The sequence below is a fragment of the Nilaparvata lugens genome, chromosome X (genome assembly GCF_014356525.2).
Source record: "Nilaparvata lugens isolate BPH chromosome X, ASM1435652v1, whole genome shotgun sequence".
Lineage (NCBI taxonomy): Eukaryota > Metazoa > Arthropoda > Insecta > Hemiptera > Delphacidae > Nilaparvata > Nilaparvata lugens.
Genome location: NC_052518.1, coordinates 85445036 through 85465256, shown reverse-complemented (window position 1 = coordinate 85465256; position 20221 = coordinate 85445036). Strand labels below are relative to the sequence as shown.

The following is a 20221-nucleotide window of genomic DNA, read 5'->3' as shown; positions in this document are numbered from 1 at the left end:
CAAGTGTACAGCGTGCAATGGTGCGTTTCACCCTGCTTGTTTGGACGATAAGTTTAGTGACCCAAATAAAAAATCCAGCCTTAGAAAAAACTGAAAATGCGAAATGTGTAGTCATCAAGACAGTGAACAGGACAGTGTAGCTTTTATTCTCAAAGCTTTCCGAATAGAAACAAACGCTAAACTGTGGTAAGAACACAGAAAGTATAGATAAGTTGGTGGTTGAAAACTCTCGTCTCTGTGATGAAGTGAAATTCTTGAAATTGCAGGTTGCTGATCTTCAGCAACACACAAGAAAAAACAATATTATAACCCCTGTTACAAAGGGTGAGAATGTTTTCTTCATTTTACAAAGAATAGCAGCCTTGTTGAACATTAGACACGATAAATATGATGTTTCAGCAGCGCATAGGCTACCTAACAGAAATAAAAATAACCCGCCACCCATTGTCGTGAACTTTGTTTCTCGTTTGACGAAAAGTGAATGGATTCATGCGAGGAAGCAGAGGAAAGGTCTTTCTGCCGTAGAACTTCATAATCAATTTCCAAACAGACAGATTTACATCAATGAACATCTGGCGCAGCATACGAGTTCAATTTTCAATGCTGCGAGAGCCCTGCTGAAGACGAACAAACTGGCTTCCGTATGGGTCCGCGAAGGAAGAGTGTTAGCCAGGAAAAGCGCAACAAGCCCTGTTTTCCGGATCATGAATTTGGACCAACTTGAGGTGTTTAAATCCGCATCCCAAACTCCTGAACCAACAGATAACATCAATGATGGCGAGGATAAGAGTGGAGAGGACGAGGACAATCAGTGAGTGCTTTTATTATAATTTATTCCATAACTCCTTTACCTCTCTTTCACTCATACTCCTCTCTTATAAGCAAAATAGTATATTTCGCACCTAGGGCCAAAAATTAGACTTTTCCGGCTTGAGATCTGTTTTCAAGTCCGAGGCCGTAGGCCGAGGACTAGAAAAGATTGAGAGCCGGAAAAACATTTTTGCCCGTGGTGAGAACGCTATTTTTCGCCACACAGAAAAATAAACAATATATGTGTAAGAAGCTGGTTGCTCTACATTCACGCTTCTTCTTTCTAATCATATGAACCATATGACTTGTTAATAATTTACTAATGTTGTTTATCAAACTAACAGCAGAGCTGATGAGAGAATCATTGAATGTTCATATTTGTACAGTTTAAGATTTATTGAGATTTATATTATAATTGACATTAAAATCGATTTTCTAAAGTAAATGAAAATCTTTCGTCAATTATTCATTTTAAGTAATATGTGCGAAGTAAGATCATTATAAATCGATTTTTTTGTTCAACATGCCGAAAAAAGGTAAGAGTGAATTTTCAATTGATATTGATAGGAAATTTGTTTTGGAAAAATTCTCGGGGAAAATTGGACAAAATGCAAAATTCTGGCTGGAAGATTTTGAGAAAGAATGTATCCGTTACAATATCCACAACGATGAAGAAAAAATAACATGTTTAAGACTATTTTTAGAAGGGAGTTCTGAAGATTGGTATACTTCCAACAAATATAAATTAGGATTGAAAAATTGGAATTTGTGGTCAAAAACATTTCTCCAAACTTTTTCTAATAAAGGCTGGTCAAATGTGAGATATGCATATTCATTCAAATACATTGAAAATTTTGGATCTATGCTTGATTATGCTTTGAAGAAGGAACGATTATTGCTTGAATGTGAGAGAACTATGACAGATGAATCTAGAATCTCACATATTGTTGTGGGACTACCAGTTCATATTCAGAATAGATTAGATAAGGAAAATATCGAGACCACAGAAGATCTGATGAATGAGATTCAAAAATATGATTCATTCACAAACTCAAACGGACATAGTCATATAAATAGCCAGAAAAAAGACTCAACCAAGATGGAAGAGATAAGAAGAAAGAAGACTCCTTGTTCTGTATGTACAGCCTTGGGAAAACCAAATCGCTTTCATCCTGCAGAGATCTGTAGGAATAAAAATAAAACAGTGAATTTCACAACCTGTGAGGAAAATACACTCGATGTTGATAACTCAAAAAACTGAATAAGCCGGCGTGTAAGTTCATTCCATTGATTACAGTTAATGTACTAGTTGATAAAAAGAAGATTGTAAAAGGGGTTATGACAGTGGCTCAAATATCACTCTAATAAATCAGAAAATTGTTGATGAGCTGAAGACAAAACTTATGAACGACCATAACCTTTTTCGAACTATTAGTGGTGTGAATTTTACAAATCGCCGGGCCAAAATTCCAATGAAAATCAATAAAATCGAAGAAATATTAGATGTATATGTTGTGAAGAACAATAATTTCTCTTATGACTTACTTCTTGGATTGGATGCAATAAAAAAGTTCAAATTGATACAGAATGAAAATTTAGAAATTTTACAGAAGGTTGATGACAAAACAGATGTTGAAAGATTGAATTATGAGTCATCTGTCTTCTCTGTAAATATGGAAAGCAATCTGAATTATCTTGATACTGAAAAGAGACAAACAATAACAAGGCTGATTGAAGGTTATGAATCACTATTTGCAAAACACAAATATTATGTAGGTGAGGTAAAACATGCAGAGGCAGAAATCAAACTTTCAGAAGATAGATATATTATTAAGAAGCCATACAGAACGTGTATCCCAGATAAAAAAGAAATAGAACAACAAATTTCAAAACTTTTAGAGGCAGGATTGATTGAATATTCAACTTCACCATTTGCATCTCCTGTTACACTTGCCTTCAAACGAGAAGAAAAAAAAATCACGGCTATGTATTGACTTCCGGGAACTGAACAAAATTGTAATACCAGAGCCACAACCATTCCCAAGAATAGAAGATATAACAGTGAAGGCTGGTAATTGTAAATGGTACACAGTACTTGATGTTAATTCAGCATTCTGGACAATACCAATAAAAAAAGAAGACAGAATGAAAACTGCATTTGTGACCCACGAAGGCCATTATCAATGGTTACGGATACCATTTGGTTTAAAGACCGCGCCTGCAATTTTTCAAAGAATATTGGGTAACACTTTACAAAAAAATAAGTTGACTGATTTTTGTACTTGCTACATTGATGATATTTTAATATTTTCAAAGACATTTGAGGAACACTTGAAACATATAAACCTCGTACTTGATGCGGTTTATAAAGAAGGGTTCAAGCTGAAATTGGAAAAATGTAACTTTGCAAGGAGTTCAATTAAATATTTGGGACACATAATTGAAAATAACTCAGTCCGTCCACTCACTGACAATCTCAAAGCAATTGAAAAGAGACAAACAACCGAAAACCAAGAAGAATGTGCCACGCCAGTCTAAGGGCAAAATAAATGTCTATTATAAATACATAGAGAATGCAGTGAAAGTTCTAGAACCTTTACAGCACAATCTACTGAGGAAGGACATACCTGACATCTGGTCAGAGACATGTGATAAAGCTTTCCAAAACGTGAACAAATACTCATGTTCTAGTCCCGTATTACAAATTTATGATTATGAAAAACCAGTATTCATTTTCACCGATGCCAGTGGAGAGGGATTTGGAGCTGTACTGAAACAACCAAAAGAAAATAATGAGCTTCATCCAGTAGCATATTTTTCAAAAAAACTGAGCCCTGCTCAAAAGAAGAAAAAAGCTATTTATCTGGAATGTATGGCTATAAAAGAGACAATTATGAATTGGCAATATTGGTTGATAGGACGGAAGTTTACAGTGATCACAGACCACAAATCATTGGAGAATCTCAGAGTGAAAGCACGAACCGATGAAGAATTGGGAGATCTTGTATACTACCTATCGCAATATGATTTCACATTGATATATAGCCCAGGAAAAGGAAATGTTGAAGCAGATACTTTATCAAGAAATCCAGTTTTAGAGCACTTTGAAGGAAATGAAGACATTTTAACAGTTGTGAATTTGATATCTATACAAGAAATAAAAGACGATCAAGAAAAAAACAAAGAAGCAATAATGAATAATAGGAATGTTGAATATAAATAAGAGGAAATATTCTACAAATGTATGAAAGGAAACAAAAGAATCTTCCTTTCTCAAGAAAAGGGTAAAGAAATGATTGAGAAAATTCATTTTCAACTAGGACATATCGGAACTCACCACACACTATTACACATACGTCCACATTACTACTTTTCCAACATGGATGAAATGGTCAAGCGCTATTGTGATTCGTGTCATATATGTAAGAAGAATAAAACAAGAAGAGGTCGCTCAATAGGATTACTTTCACAATTGGGTCCAGCTAGTGAACCGTATGAGATCATGTCGATAGATACTGTTCGAGGGTTTGGTGGAAACAACTCAACAAAACGATACCTACACATATTGGTCGATCACTTCTCTAGATATGCATTCACTTCAAGCTCTAGCGATCAAACTACTAAAGAATACATTCGTTTGCTAGATCCTATCTTACAAAACCATTCTGTCAAGATCCTATTAGCTGATCAATATGCGTCTATCAAATCAAAAAAGTTTAGAGATTACCTACTCGAAAAAGGAGTTACAATGGTGTTCACATCGGTAGATTGCCCACAATCAAATGGTCTTAATGAGCGGCTAAACCAGACATTGGTGAATCGTATTAGATGCAAAGTGAATAGTCCAGAAGGAAGAACGCAGACGTGGTCGAAAATAGCGGAAAGTTGCACATCAGAATACAACAAGACAATCCATAGCACTACTAAATTTACACCAAGATATCTGCTATTGGGAGAGGATTTGGAAATAATACCATCACAACTGAGGAAAAAACGAAACTTACAAATAGACAGAGAAGAAGCAATAAAAAATTCCAATTTAAACCACAAACGGAACAAACTGAGATGTGATAAGAACAGAAGAATATATGGTTTCAAGGAAAAAGAACTAGTGTATATAGAAAAAGGGAACAAGTTGAATAGAAATAAATTAGATGAAGTTAGAAGTGGACCGTTCCCCATTATAAGAAGAATATCAAACTCAATGTATGAAGTGGCCTGCGGAATCAATGGGAGTGAACCAATCATCTGTCACTCAAGCAAATTGACACCTTCGAGGAAGTTTCTCGTTCAAGGGGGGGAGATGTAAGAAGCTGGTTGCTCTACATTCACGCTTCTTCTTTCTAATCATATGAACCATATGACTTGTTAATAATTTACTAATGTTATTTATCAAACTAACAGCAGAGCTGATGAGAGAATCATTGAATGTTCATATTTGTACAGTTTAAGATTTATTGAGATTTATATTATAATTGACATTAAAATCGATTTTCTAAAGTAAATGAAAATCTTTCGTCAATTATTCATTTTAAGTAATATGTGCGAAGTAAGATCATTATATATGTATATGAGAATAATTGTTTATTAAGCACTTACGAAAGCAGAAGTGGAAGGTCATAGCTCTAGCAAATCTGAATATCAGGAAATTGTCCAAGTATTTTTATTTTTTATTCTGATTTGTCCAAATAGCCTCAAAGATTATGTTCAATTATGTGGGAGGTTGAGTTTATACTTTTTTATTCTTTCAAATGACAATAAGATGATATTATTATAAATGTTTCAATTATTGAATAATAAACACAAATAATGAAAAGTTTTTGATCAGCTGTTTTAGCACACTTGAAATTTGGCCAATCTGAATGTCAACGTCAACAATGCTTGTTGTCATCGACTTCGGAAGTTTAGGTTAGAAGTTCTATCCTACTCTGAAAATCGAAATTGATAGTTTATAATATTTATATATTATCTGTATTTCATTCGAAATCCGAAACAAAGGAAAGACAGTTCTGTTCTCCAAAAATATTTGCAGGAAAGAAAGGAAGACAGGAACCATTTAAAGAGATGTCTTGAAGGTCTTATGACATACCCAAGACCTCCGCAAAATGAAACTGAAATTGATATGTTCTTCAAAACAATGGCCGCAACTGTTAAAAAATTCCGACCAGATCTTGCCACCCAGACTAAAGCGAGTGTTTTCAAAATAGTCACCGATATGGAAGTGCTGAACCAGCGACTGTCTATCCCTGGTGACAGTGGATTCACAGATATTCAGTATCATAACAACCAATATTGAGACCGTCACCCTCCTCAACATTCTCACCCTGGTCCACTCCACATTCATCTCACACTCAAGCTTCGGACCCCTACTCCGATATCGTTTCTCAGGCCTTCCAAACGGCCTTAGTAGGCACAGAGAACAATGAATAATTCAGTTTTTGTCTTCATGTTTGATTGAATAGTTTTGTGTTTGATTGAGAAGGCTACTCCCTTTTGTACTCGTTTTCTACTAAGTAATTACTTTGTTCTTCTATTTTAAGTATTATATTGTAACTTTTCTTTCTCGTACCGTATTACTTTTCTTTCCCGTGGTACTTGATGTTAGGTATAAGTTTCATAAAAATCGTATGACTAGTTCATTTTTTTCGATTTTTTTTGGGTTTGTGATACTATGAAAAATAGTTTCCAGATTTTTTCTTTTAACTCAAGGTTAAGTTTGGTTTTACTTTACTAATTTTTTTTTTAAAGAATCTGGTAAAAATACTTATATTTTTTTGACCTAACTTGTCAGTCTAAAAATCGGACTACTACGTCAAAAGTCAATTGTTTGCTACAATGATAATGTAGTAGAAATAAACAAATATTTCCGGCTTACCTTAGTGTGACTGCCAATTTTTCAGCGGTTGTTATAGGTTCCTTCACTCGGTTGTAGGAAGAAGTAGTCAAGTCGTCATTAATGAGGTTCAAAATGTCGAGAAATCTTCCTCTGGGCAGTCTTAAGTATCTTCGGAATTTCTCTTCATCATCAAGAAGATGATTCTTGACTAAACTGCTGAACATTCCTTCACTTCTGCGGTTTGAGAATACATCACTCACACTTTCCCTTACTTTTGCATATTTTGTTAATACGAACTCTTCTTCTTCGTCACCATCTATTATTTCTTTAATTATGAAAGCAGCCATTACATTTCTCTTTCTCACCATGTTCTCCATTTCAGCAGTTTCACTTAAATGTTTCACATACAAACACCCAACCTTCAACACGATTCTACGCCAACTGAACAGATAAAACACGGCGCTAGGAAAACACTTTTACGCTGCGTAATATATTTCGCGCTTTAGTCGACGTTTTTCAGGCTCATTCGGTTCCTGCTGCGCAAAAAACCTGTCGCTAGGAAAACAGGCCTTTAGGTGTTATTTTCGGGTTGCAATTATCCATTGCTCTTTTGATCGCACCAGACAGTGTTTTAGCAGCCTCATCAGGGTTACTATAGTTCATAACAGTTACACCAACTGGTATTTTTAATGTCATTATAGTCTATAGTAATCACCATTCTTGAAGTTGTAAACTGGAGGAGTAGGTACACTTGGAGAGACACCCCTAATCTTCACTGAAAAAGGGGGATGATAGACGTCCGGTGTTACAAATGGCATAGCTGAATGAGAAATATCAAAATTCTTCAGGTCGCTCAACACTAGGTCAAGGACTCTATAACCATTACAACCTCTATTATATTGATGAAGACAGTTCTCGTCAATAAATTGCAGTATGACTTGTGCTCTTCGCAATGCTTGATAATGAGCATTAGGTACAAGGGAATAATCAATCCAATGAACTGCATCAGCGTCGAAATCACCTAAAATTACTAGATCCAAGGAGCTATTGATCAGCTTCTCAAGGTATCTGCTGAAGGATTGTAAATCTGAAGAGGGAGAAATATAATGACATGAAACTAAAAGATGGTGTCCATACAACCTCAGGTAATAGTTCCAGGTTGAATCTACTAAATGCAGGTAGAGACTTCTTCACAGCAAGCAATGATCTTCCTTCTCTAGTCTGCCCAACTGTATCATATTGCCTATTTGCTTTAAAAACATTATAACGTAAATGTTTAAATGTTGGAATGAAGTTTGAGCTGCAGTGTTAATCGCCCAACCATGTTTCAGTTAGAGCAATAATATCAAAGTCATTACTTACAACAGAAGTACGAAATTCAACTGATTATGTCCTTAGTCCTCGGACATTTTTTTTAGAACAGATGCAAATCTTTCATTCACGATTATTTCTACTACAACCCTCCCCGGGATTCAAATTGGCAATAACGAGGTCGCTATTTACTCGTAGTTTTAGGAGCTGCGTGAGTTGTGGAACTGGATAGTTTCCCATAAAAAGGGGATATAATGGCTCATTTAGGCCAGGCCTCAGGTTTGCATACTTCCTTAAATATGTTTTCCGCCACCATTTCTTGGAAGGAACTGTACTATTTAGGAAATTTTGAACGAAGTTTTTCGTTAAGTAGCTAACCTCATTCAAGAACTTTAAAACTACTTAAGAGGTTTGATCTAAATATCTGCAATAGGAAGCACTTCAATGCAATGTCAATGTTGAATCAGTTGATCGGTGGAATGGAAATAATGTTGTAGTAAGAATCAAGAAAATAGTTTTTCAAATGTTTATTAACAAAAAACGATATTATCACTGTGATTAAGTTATTGTTATTAATTCTTTTGGTAGTACTTATAAATAAGTAAAATATATATAGGCTTTATAGTTAAATAAATAGTTCGAATTCGTTTTTCATATAAATTCACATTATGATTTCAAACATCTCGTACAAAACTTTGTGGAAATACAAAACCGTTTGCGAAGGCATTTTTATCTTTATTGAAATTTCTACAACTTACAACCTTCAAATTCTCACCGCATATCCATGAAAAACGTACTTATTTATAACTTTTTTACATGATAAAAAACTGCTATACCTTTGGCGCAACGATACAAACATCCGTTTGCAAATTGTAAATTCATCTATATAATAACAACAGTGTGAGAACTGATCAGCTCCTCTAATATTCAAGTGAGAAGCCGATTGAAACTTTACAGGAAACAGCAAAAACATTAAAGATTTAAATAGAATAGTTTCATTACCTAAGATTATGGCCCACTGCTTATAAATTTACAATTTACAGTCTCAAAGAAAACATCGAACTTAATTAGTTAGTTAATTTGGTTATGTGTATGAGTATGATAACTTTGCGAATACACTGTTAGTAATAATTAACAGTACACATATTTATAAATCTATACATATAAATAGAAACAACAAGAAAATTACACATATCTGTTAAATAAATTGGAATGAACATAATTGTCTTTATAGGTTAGTCTCTTACGCGGTCGACTTTGACCAGTTTCAGTAAAAGATAATTTAATTTGAGTTATTGAATAAGATTCTAAAATATTTGAGCGAAACAAATTCCACTATCTAGAAAGAACATTGAATATGAATTATATTCTTCGTTAGTTGTAAATTGTATAATATTTAAATATTGTATAACTTGAATGCATTTGATAAAAATACATTGAAGAAAAATGGTGATTAACTGTCAGTAAAATAATTTTCAGTAGATTTCTCTACTCATAGTAAGTTTAGATGATCGTTTCAGAACGAACTCATTGAAGAGTTCTAGTGTTGAGCTTATTGGTACTTTGCACAAGCCCGCATCGTGTTGATCGTGGGAGGAGAGGTCTATTGCCTTATCGAAATACTTGAATACTAGGTGGTAGTTAGCTCAATCATGTGGCAATCGCTTTCAACGGGTAACTCAAAGTCTGAATGGAGCTGGTTTGGAGTCAGGTGTAGTGGCAGACGACCTGCCAGCAGCTGATGACGATTTTCTAGCCGTGCCAGTGGCTGTGTCAGCCGCACCTGACGTGCGGCGGAGAAGTTTCGAAGTTGCGGTGGCACCCATTCCTGACGGCACAGGAGTTGAAGAGCCGGACGGTGTGCGCGTCCTGTTCAAATCAAAGTCAAATCAAACTTAGTTAGCTGATTTGGTTATGTGACGGAATGAGTATGATAACTTTGACAATACATTGTTACTAATAATTAACAGTACACTTTTGGACAGTACATACACATTTCAACAACTGAATCTGCCCTTGTCCTGTTCAAATCCAGTTAATAACATCTTTAGATTCGAAATATCCAATGATAAAAGTAAATTGTAGCACTTCAAAATTAAATGCAAGCACATTTCATTATCAACAACTGCATTTGGTTCGTTAGTATCAGGCAGAATCTTGGAGACAGATCACAACCATGATCTCTGTAAATGCAAATTCACATACAAGAGACAATTTCAAGCACATAAAAATATGAACAGAAAGATTTGCAACATCGTTGCAATAATAATTGTGGAAATAAATTTGAGCTTTTTGCAAAAACGTTCAATTGCTCATTGGTGAAACAAGTGAGTGGAATATACAGTAGGAATAGGCTACATACATTTGGAACTACTGAACAATGAATTTCAGGTGAACATACAACCCATATATGTTGTATAAATGGATGAAAATAAACAAATATGTTTAAAAAAAAAACAAACAACCCATTTTGAACCAGTTGACGAATTAAAAGCGACTGATAAATTTTTCCCGTCCAATCAATGAGTGATTGGCCATAAAAAATTGCATAGCGTTCTATACACGTTAAAAGAATGACGGCATGAACGTCAGAAACAAAATTTAATTAGTGTGTTTATTCAAATTATTCATTTTGCACGCCGAGCTTTTAGGGCAATATGTTCTGTACTTAAGACATACATTCCAACCAATGAATACTTTCTAAGGTTTTAAATTAAGTTCAATAATTACCAATAGATTTGTTATGGTTACTACACCAGAAATTCATTGAAAAAAGGTGCTCTCAAGTAGTTTATACACATATAAAGCAATAAGTGAAATTAGTTTGAAAGTATGGATTAAGTTCCAGAGAAATAGAGATGGAAATAAGAACCTTGAAAAGGTAAATCAAATGAAATGATTGATTATTTTGAATTTGATATGCATTGGATTTTTTCACTACAATGCGTCAATCAAACATTCGATCAACATTTGGAAAAAGTAATAAAATTTCATCAACGATAATTGGATTGATAAGGTTTCGTATTGAATCTTCTTCATTTTTATCTGATGGATAGAGAAATGTTGGACCTTATGTTGGTTAATACCTGATTAGCCTCGGTATATTAGACGAAGGTGTAGTAGGAATTCCAGACATCCAGCTGCATGTAAAATAATAATATACAAAAGTTAGAGAATTATTTACAATTCTGTTAAATATTTGCATATCACAAGCAACTAATAAATTATAAGCCATGCAAAAGATAATTAATAATATTAGTGGAACTTTTTTTTAATTACTTAGTCAAGAATGGAATTTTTCTTCACTATAATTCAAAACTACTTTCGCTTCTTGATTGAAGTACTACAACAAATAATAGTAGGTCAAATATAAGTGAAATAGGTACTATCTAAGAGTAATGAATCAAGTTTTGAATCAAATTACAACATTGTGTACTCAAGTGCATATACATTCAAAATTACAAGAGTAATGTGGCAAGTATATTGATTATTAGGAATAATAAATAATGAAGATACGCGTTATTTGAAACACACTTCTTTAAATAAATAGATTATAAAAATATAGATTAAAATTATACTACGGATTTATTAGGTGGATTAGTAAAAAAAAGCATGTGAAGAAATTAATTAAAATATGATAAATGGGAAGAGGAATAATTTACAGATGTGCAAAAAAGTAAAAATGAAACGATGATTGATCAGATGACGATTATACACATTGTAAATAAGAGATTAAAAATCAGCAAGAGCATACTATCTTCTATAGAAGATTTAAAAATGTATGAAAGAAGCTACACACATAGAAAGCATTCCAACTCTCAACAGATTATACATGACATGTTCTCTCCAGTTAACTATACAATATTCTATCAAGATGAAATGAATATTCTGTCAAAAGAAATGCAGGAAAAATATTTGTATATAAATCAAAATCTATCATAAGGGGTTCAAGTATGTTTTCATACTAATATATAGTAAGCTGCCTGACGAATTAGAACAGGCCAGCGCTATCCACTTTACCAGAACCAACCTTTTAACAGTTTCGGTGTAAACAAATAGTGTAGACCTGTTCTAACACAACCTGCTGCGAGATGAAATTCCCAGGCAAACACAGCTTTTAACATCTAGGAAACATACAAACTAATTCAACACAAAATGTTTGGATTGCCGCAATACCTAAGAGCGGTGAAAGCAAAACATTAAAACCAGGATTATTGGAAACATCAACGAAAGTGGAAGGAACAGCAAAACCTTTCCACGTCAAAACGCAAAAAGATAAATTGTTGATGATTGAGATAATAAAAACAAAAGAATGCACAATATCAACACATGAATTCTTGGCGATGAAAAATGATTAATAAGGGCTGATAACATTGAAAAAACTGAAAACTAGAACAAAAATTAACCAACTTAGACAACAAAAACGACTATTCGAACAGCATAATCAAAAACTCAGAGACAAAATCCATAACTATTAATTTGCAACTGATTCGAAGCCATAAAATACATTCAAGATTCCATCAATAGTGTTCAATAGCCGTTTTCACAAATACAGATTATCGGCCGACATTTATCGGCCGCCACTCAGAATTGTCCTCCGATTGGCTGTTGGTGAGAATTTACCAACAATTATGAGTGTCGGCCGATAAATTTTGCCAAACTTGAAGACGGCCAAGACTTACAGATTTTTATACTATACTGTGAAAATTATTTCCGAACGCCAAAAAATTGATTCATGTCATAGAAGCCTAATCAATGAATATCTAAGCATTATGAACTTTATCAACTGGAACCTGAGAACAAAATGTAAATACAAACCTTGTAAGCATTTTATATTTTTAAATGTTTTTGATGGGGGGGGGAAATTATGTAATACCTTTCCAAAATGTCAATTTTATATTTGAACGGAATGAAAGTAATAAGAAACAAAAGTTTCTTATGAAATGTTATGTGGTCTAATACTCTCCACACTTTACATGAAGCTAAGACTAGTCTCAAAGGAATTTACAAATAATTATCAGCACAAGTAATAGTTATTCATAAACTAGCAACACAAAATATGAATTCTTGTATGCTGTTGACTGAGATGCGAATCAGTTGCAAAAAATCACAACGCTTTTTGGCTTTTGATTGGAAATGAAAGAGCACACACAAACACACACACACACACACGCTAAGAGCCAAAACAAGCGATTCTGTTTACCCAGAAGAAGAAGAGGCTGAATGAGGAGGTGGAGGACCAATTGGAGAGTCAGGACTTCCCACAAACACAGGAATCCTCGACCGACTAGGGAACACCACAAATAATCATTTAACACTCAAGTTCAATTTTTATTAAATTTGATTTTAAACATTGATTTTTCAATTCTCAAATAAGTGTTTGAATTTTCAAAAATTAATTTGAGTAGTTCATATTCTCAACGATCTACAACTTCATCAAGAAATAATTAGCGATATTATGACAAAATATTTTACTATGCAATTAAAATTTTCAATGGGTACCTACATGAACGTCTTTCCTCACTAGTCTTCTTATGATGAAGTCATTCGCATTATCGTGACACAATATAGAAATACAATAGGCCTACAACTACAATACTCAAACAGTTAACAACACTGGGGATATGATGAGTTCTGTCACAAGTATACTATTTTGGGTTTCATTAGTTTAGAATTCCCATATTTCCTACCACATTTGAAACGTTTTCATACTCTCACTGATTCCCAAGAATTGAACGCTATCTCGAAGAAGTTTTTAATTGGGATACACCCATTTGTAGAACTAATTACTCTTAGAATCTCCTGAAAATTTCCATTGTATCCGAGCTTAACCCGAACTCAATCAATAGAATGACTTTAATATGGATATAGGGGAACTTCTTGTAAAGAACTGACCACCAAAAAAAAGCTATACGAATAAATATTTTTTTGATTGAGTGACTAAGGGCAATCATCCCACTCGACCATACTGAACTAATCAAAACTGGACAACATTTTCATGAGATATACAGTCATGTTTCATGCACTGAAAGTACTTCAGAACAATCATTCAAATGTAATTCGTCACTTGAGTATGATTTCAAAAGGGACTCGTATCTGTGATTACATGAAATAATCATATGTGACATGAAATAATCATAAAATGACCAACTACTTGTCCAACTACATTTTTTTGAGAGAGAGGAAAGAATTGATTTCAATTACAATTAGCTAGAAGTTTCAAGTAAGGGTGACAAACTATATCTTTAAGAATTTACCTAGAATTGACACCAGATAGTGTCGGTATACTAGACGCACGGTGCATTGATGACCTAGAAAAAAATAGTGTTATGTTAGTATTGTTAACATGATTATTGACATTGGTACATCTCCAGTTCGTTAATAATTTTTTTTTTTAAATAAGGATTCAAATTATCTGAGAGTATCCATAAATTAATATTCCAAACTTAAATTCTAAACACTTCTGTAGTGAAAAATGAACTTATTAGCAGTGACGATTGTTTCTTCAGTCTGAAGATAACCTAGCCTACAGCCTACACCAGGTCGAAACAAGTAAGTAGCCTACATTATTCACAAAATAAGTTTTCAGAATAAGAGTTTGAAATAAATTGTTGAAAAGAATGGATATGCAACACACTAGTTGAAATTTGTTTTGATTGATTTGATAATCTTAGTTTCTCCACATTACCCATGCTTGAGATCTGCGATTGGAGGTAAGATAGACTTTAACTCTCATAGTTGACTGTTTCGGGCGAAATTTATCAACACAGGAATATGGAGATTATCTTTCACTTTTTCAAAAATAACATGTTTGTGTCTTCATGTTCTCATTTATAGCATATAGCTGTCAAAATAATAAAGATGATCAAAATTTGAATGAGGTTAAGATGCTTTTCAGATCTGCATCTTACCGCATCATAAACATAATATAATCAACCTTTTAATATTTATAAACAATTCACACTTTGAATTACATGCTTAGTACCCGAAACAGTAAACTAAGAAATCGATTCTATCACCTCCCCTGCAAGACTGGAAATAATTTATCCAGTCGAATATAAGGGTCTTTTAAAATAATTATGAAAAAGCATCATGAATAAGAAAAGTGCAAACATGATTACCTGAGTCATGTACACTGTAATGCAACACTCGATATGATATTCGAATTTACAACATGAACAATCATTATTTGAAGTGATATATAAGCCAATATAACTTGAAACATTATCAGTAATGATGATAGAAAATTTATCAATTACAAGAGCTGTGCAATAAATAAGATAAACTTGATAAATAGAAAATAGTTTTCTCATTGGAACATGTAAGGCAACATCTCCGATAACTCTTGTACTGTATGAACAAAACCATGAAATTTGATACGTACTTAATTCATTGAATTTTTGTATCAATAGAACACGAAAAAAATACAATCACATCAACAACATGAAAGCTTGCAAAGCAAATATAAAGCAGCTGTGAATTGACATTCAGTACATCGATGTAATAAACTAATACTTTTTATTTACAGAAAATGTCTACATTAATAAAATTCGAACATTTTCAACACTCGAATGTATTATCAATGTTATTATTATTTTTGTTTTAGAGTGTGTGTTTTCAGTGTTATTTGAAAATAGATCGCAATTGTGAGCTATTCAAAAACAAATTTTCTATTCCAGTTCCTCAGTTTTACATGTTAATATGCATTATACTGAATATTAAATATTATTTTCCAGGTACCTGTGGTAATATTGTTTACCAATTAATAATAATGCTTCTCTTTTCCACATACCAAATTTACAAATCTAAATTTTATTAAAGCATTTTGTAACATCAGTTAGTGAATTATTCATGCTTTCAGACCAATCTCTGACTTAGATGAAAACCATCACTGCATTTTAATCTATAGTCGTTCACTAGTTCTCCACTGTGAAGAGTCCTATCCAAACTAACAATAATTTAACCAAGACTCCAATGATGTGCATGCGTAGTATGCTTGTCAGCTGATTTAGTGTTATCATTGATTAATCATTGATCATACTTTTCATTATTAATTAATCATTATTATTCAAAATCTATTTTTTAACATTCGTTTATAATAAAGTGGGTGTACAGAATATTCGGTATTAACATTATATTGTTTGCTATCAGAAAGGTCTACTGATTAATATTTATTTACATTTGGATTCATTCAAGTCGAAATTGTGTTTTCATTGGATAATTGTTTGGATCTTACTTGGTAGCTGGTGTTGTGGACGGAGATCTTGTGCGACCATTTATGGAAGGTGCTGTCAATTTTCTAGCAGTTGGTGTGGTGGTGCCACTTGATCTGGATGCTGGTACCGATCTCCTTGGTATACGGCTGGGTGTTCCATCATCTATTTTTATAAAAAAACAAACAAATTTAGATAAAAATAATACTTTCAATATAGTAGAACTGTCAGAAAGTGTGCCTCAATGGATAACTATATGATGTATTTCATATAACAAAAACATATTGTTATCAAAGGGTAATTTGGGAGGGTATAATATGGAGTGGAATTTATTTATTCCATTTGCAGATGAAATAAGTAATTATCGAGTACCTCTAGACCATTTTCTATGTCCAAGTCATTGATTATGTTGCCATAGGACTCAATATATTACATGATTATGTGTTACATACATCCATTTCAAAATTGTGAATGTCTATCTTCAAGATCGTTAAAGGATACAATTTTTCTGATTTTCTGGAAAATAATCAGTAGTTTTCTGCCTTGCAGATGATTTCTTCTCACCGTCTTCTAAAATATCATTTTACACGAGCGATGGTAATGAAAAGAGATTAGTGAAAAATATACTAGTAGAATACTGAAAACCATAAAATTTAGAATCAAATGTTTAAATCATTATTCTCATGGAAACCTTCAACTTAACAACTATAATTCAATAAGGATATTATCAGTAAATTAGAAGTAAGAATTGTGGGTTCAAAGATTAGTGGCAAGCCAGTCTAGAACGTAAAACGAGAATGTCAACTTACCTGAACTAGCTAATGAGAGATTCGAGCCATGTCTGCTGGGAGGCTTACTTCCTTGACGACTAGCTGGTCTTGATCCGGGGAGGCTACCACCTATGAATATATCAATAAAATAGTTCTTTAAAATGTAGCATTAATTAACCAAAACAAGAATAATTCACATTACACGTATTTTTTTTATCTAATAGAACTTATATTCTGATTCCAACGGCAAAATATCTTAAAATTAATAATTTTGGACTCAACACCTTTTGTTTCTGAGGTACAGAATTCATAATAATGCGAGCACTGTGGTTGTAGAGAATTCGACAATACAACGCAATACCGTACTCAACAATCCAAATTCGATCATCAGAACATCGAAATTCGACAATAATGCAGGTAGATTGGAAAACGTGAACAATTTCTTTCATAGTTACAATATAAAAAGCATGAGAATCAGGAAAATTCGTACCCGGAGTAGCTGAAGATCGTCTAGCTGACGATGATCCTTTGCGCACAGGTGTTCGCGCATACAACGGTGATCCCTCAGTGTCGGAGAGTGAATCAGGAGTTCCTGTTCTTCCAGTTGCTGTCTTGCCCATGGGGACACTGCGCGCGCTACGCTCGCGAACCTGAAAACGCGCCAAAACACGAAAAAGTCAGTTACAGGTACCAAAATGAAATCGCAACAACATCTTCAATCATAAAATTATCATTCCAATGAATAACCTTCACATATGAAGAGAATAAGAGAACAATCGATCATAAAATTATTTCAATTCATAAACTTCACATTTTAAATGAATAATACACTATCGAGATTGAATTCCATAGATCAATGTAACAAATCTAACCACCTTACAAAGTACTGTAGAGTTGTAGTAGAGTTTCCACAGAGTTTCGGTTGGATAGAACCCTAGTAAAATTGGGTTCCAGTTTAACCACTATAAAATACGAGTATTCCAGATCAGACGCAATATATCTGGAAAGTGTTCGATGTGATGATAATATCAAGAAATTTACAAACTACAGAATAATTGAGAAGAAATGGGAGTGAGAATAGCTAAGGAAATCGAATCAAAAATAAGAGAATCACAGTTATCAAACTTATTCAATGTACCATATCCATTTTTTGAATAGAGATACGGGGGCGATTAGATGAATATTTCGAGGGGGAGTAGGATTATTTATATTTTTAATAATAAGCTAAGACTAAGTAAAGCTCATGATAAAAACTACTGTTTCCAAGCAGAATTCTTTACAGCATTTAGATTCATTCTTCACATGATTTACAAGCTGTGATCATAGTCTAATTAATTATTGATTTTTTTTCTCAATTACTCAGATTTAGCTTATTTTATAATATTTACCATGGAAATTTGATTATGTTCATCAATGCTTATCTTTTGATGAAAAAAATTGAAGGCTATTTAAAGAAAGACATTTTTTTTAAGTTAATTACAGTCATAGTCAAATGACATTGTTATTTTCAAATAAAGTTGTCATTAAGATGACAGAATTAGAGATATTTCATGTTTCTATTTTAATCCTAATCAATTATTTTTTCAAGGAATTCAACTGTTTTTTGATAAATTTGTTAATTGTTCGTAATAGGTACCTGCTAAAACACCGACTTGTTCAGCAGTACGATAAATTGTACATTAATTTTAAATGAAAATGAATTGAAAAACGGTTTCTATCTATTAATACATTTTATCAAAAGATATGTTGAATGCCTAACCCGGTAGAAGGAATGTCTACATCCATCCGTAAATAATCGTTTATATATTTGGGAGGAGTATTTCATGAATATGTTTAATGATAATTAATTAATATCATTATGATGCAGACAGAAAAATAATAGGCTTTGGACAAAACAAATAGGTTTGGCAGTAGATCACTTGCATTTGGCACGCGTTCATAGTTGATTTAGCAAGCTGATAGCTGAGACATTATGGAACAGAACTGAACCTAAGATCTTTCTTACCATATGGCAGACGAACGGAGCTGAAGTGGTCTGTCTTCCTCCCACGGCTAATGGGTAAGAACAGGGCAGCGACTCTTTCTGTCTGAGAGACTCAAATATCGGCATCAGCACGCTGAGATATTCTTCGGCTGCGAAACACGTACCATACAAACAGTCGCTTACACACGCACACTCAACAGAAACGTCAACGGTGAGGGTGAGAAAAATCCACGTCTGCAGGTCCACTACAGTTAACTTGCTGCTGTGAGGGATTTATCTTCAACCACGTTTAGTTCGCTGATGTGGGAAAATGATCCTTTTCTTGCATCTGCGGGATGAAACTCACCTAACTCACACACTATTCTAATCCATTGATCTAACTATCTAACCTACTCTTCATCAACGTTATTAAAATCTTTACATGGTCTTCTTTCCGTATTTTATTAGTGTGGAATGTTTCATATGGCAATTTTTAGATTACTTTTCAATGATTTTATATTATTAAAGGGGAGTGTAATTTTAAATTTTGATTGTTATATATATTGAATACACGAGATAATACAGTTGACTTGGATCGATGTACTATGAACGACATAAATTTTGATGAAATTTGAAATAAGGTATTTTGAATTCGCCGGAAATAATTATTGCCAACATAATCGTGGTCAGCAAATTTTAAAGGAATGCAGTAGGATGTAAATTACAGTTTTTACTAAGCAACATTGATAAATCGCCCATCTAATCTCTATACTTTAGATTTTAAAGATTTGGTTTGGAAAGAATCAGTGAGCTGTTTGAATTTAGATACAAATAAGAAAGGCAAAGAATTTTGTTCCTTCCAGCCTATAGTGATATACTGCATTCTAAGAGTTTGTTTCAAAGCCACTTTGACTTGATTTGAATTATTTTGTCTCGATATCTGATGATTTGGGTTGAAAAATCATCTTTACTCGGTGCTTTCGACATTTTAGTTCGTTTCTTCAAACATGGCATCTCTGAATATCTATGGACAAAAAAAATCAGACCGGCTTCCCAACGCATTTTTCAAACGAATAAAATAAAAAAGAAAAGCAAAAACAGCCGAATACCAAGAGCGAGGACGAGAGGGCAGTAGAGAAAGAGAAATTGAGGGAGAGAGGAAAATGGAAGAAAGAAGAGAAAACAAAAAGAAAACTACTCACACACCAAGCTTACTTCCAAACACACGCCTATCGCATCAACTGAACGAACAAAATGCAAAAAAAAAACAAACCACAAAGATAATCAGCAATTGAAACAAGAAATTATATCAGCTTGT

At 33.4% G+C, this 20221-nt stretch overlaps 1 protein-coding gene across 1 annotated transcript in view; it reads right to left on the bottom strand.

Annotated features, from left to right (window-relative positions):
• Nucleotides 1-8469: 8469 nt before the first annotated feature.
• Nucleotides 8470-20221, bottom strand: part of LOC111045140 — a 192677-nt gene continuing 180925 nt past the window's right edge. Inside the window, exons 74-81 of the mRNA XM_039442087.1 lie at nucleotides 18946-19073; nucleotides 17431-17590; nucleotides 16980-17069; nucleotides 16194-16335; nucleotides 14215-14268; nucleotides 13161-13244; nucleotides 11044-11097; nucleotides 8470-9826 (exon numbers count right to left, since the gene is read on the bottom strand). Coding sequence (XP_039298021.1) covers nucleotides 9637-9826; nucleotides 11044-11097; nucleotides 13161-13244; nucleotides 14215-14268; nucleotides 16194-16335; nucleotides 16980-17069; nucleotides 17431-17590; nucleotides 18946-19073 — 902 coding nt within the window. The 3' untranslated portion in view covers nucleotides 8470-9636. The remainder of the gene's footprint in view (nucleotides 9827-11043; nucleotides 11098-13160; nucleotides 13245-14214; nucleotides 14269-16193; nucleotides 16336-16979; nucleotides 17070-17430; nucleotides 17591-18945; nucleotides 19074-20221) is intronic.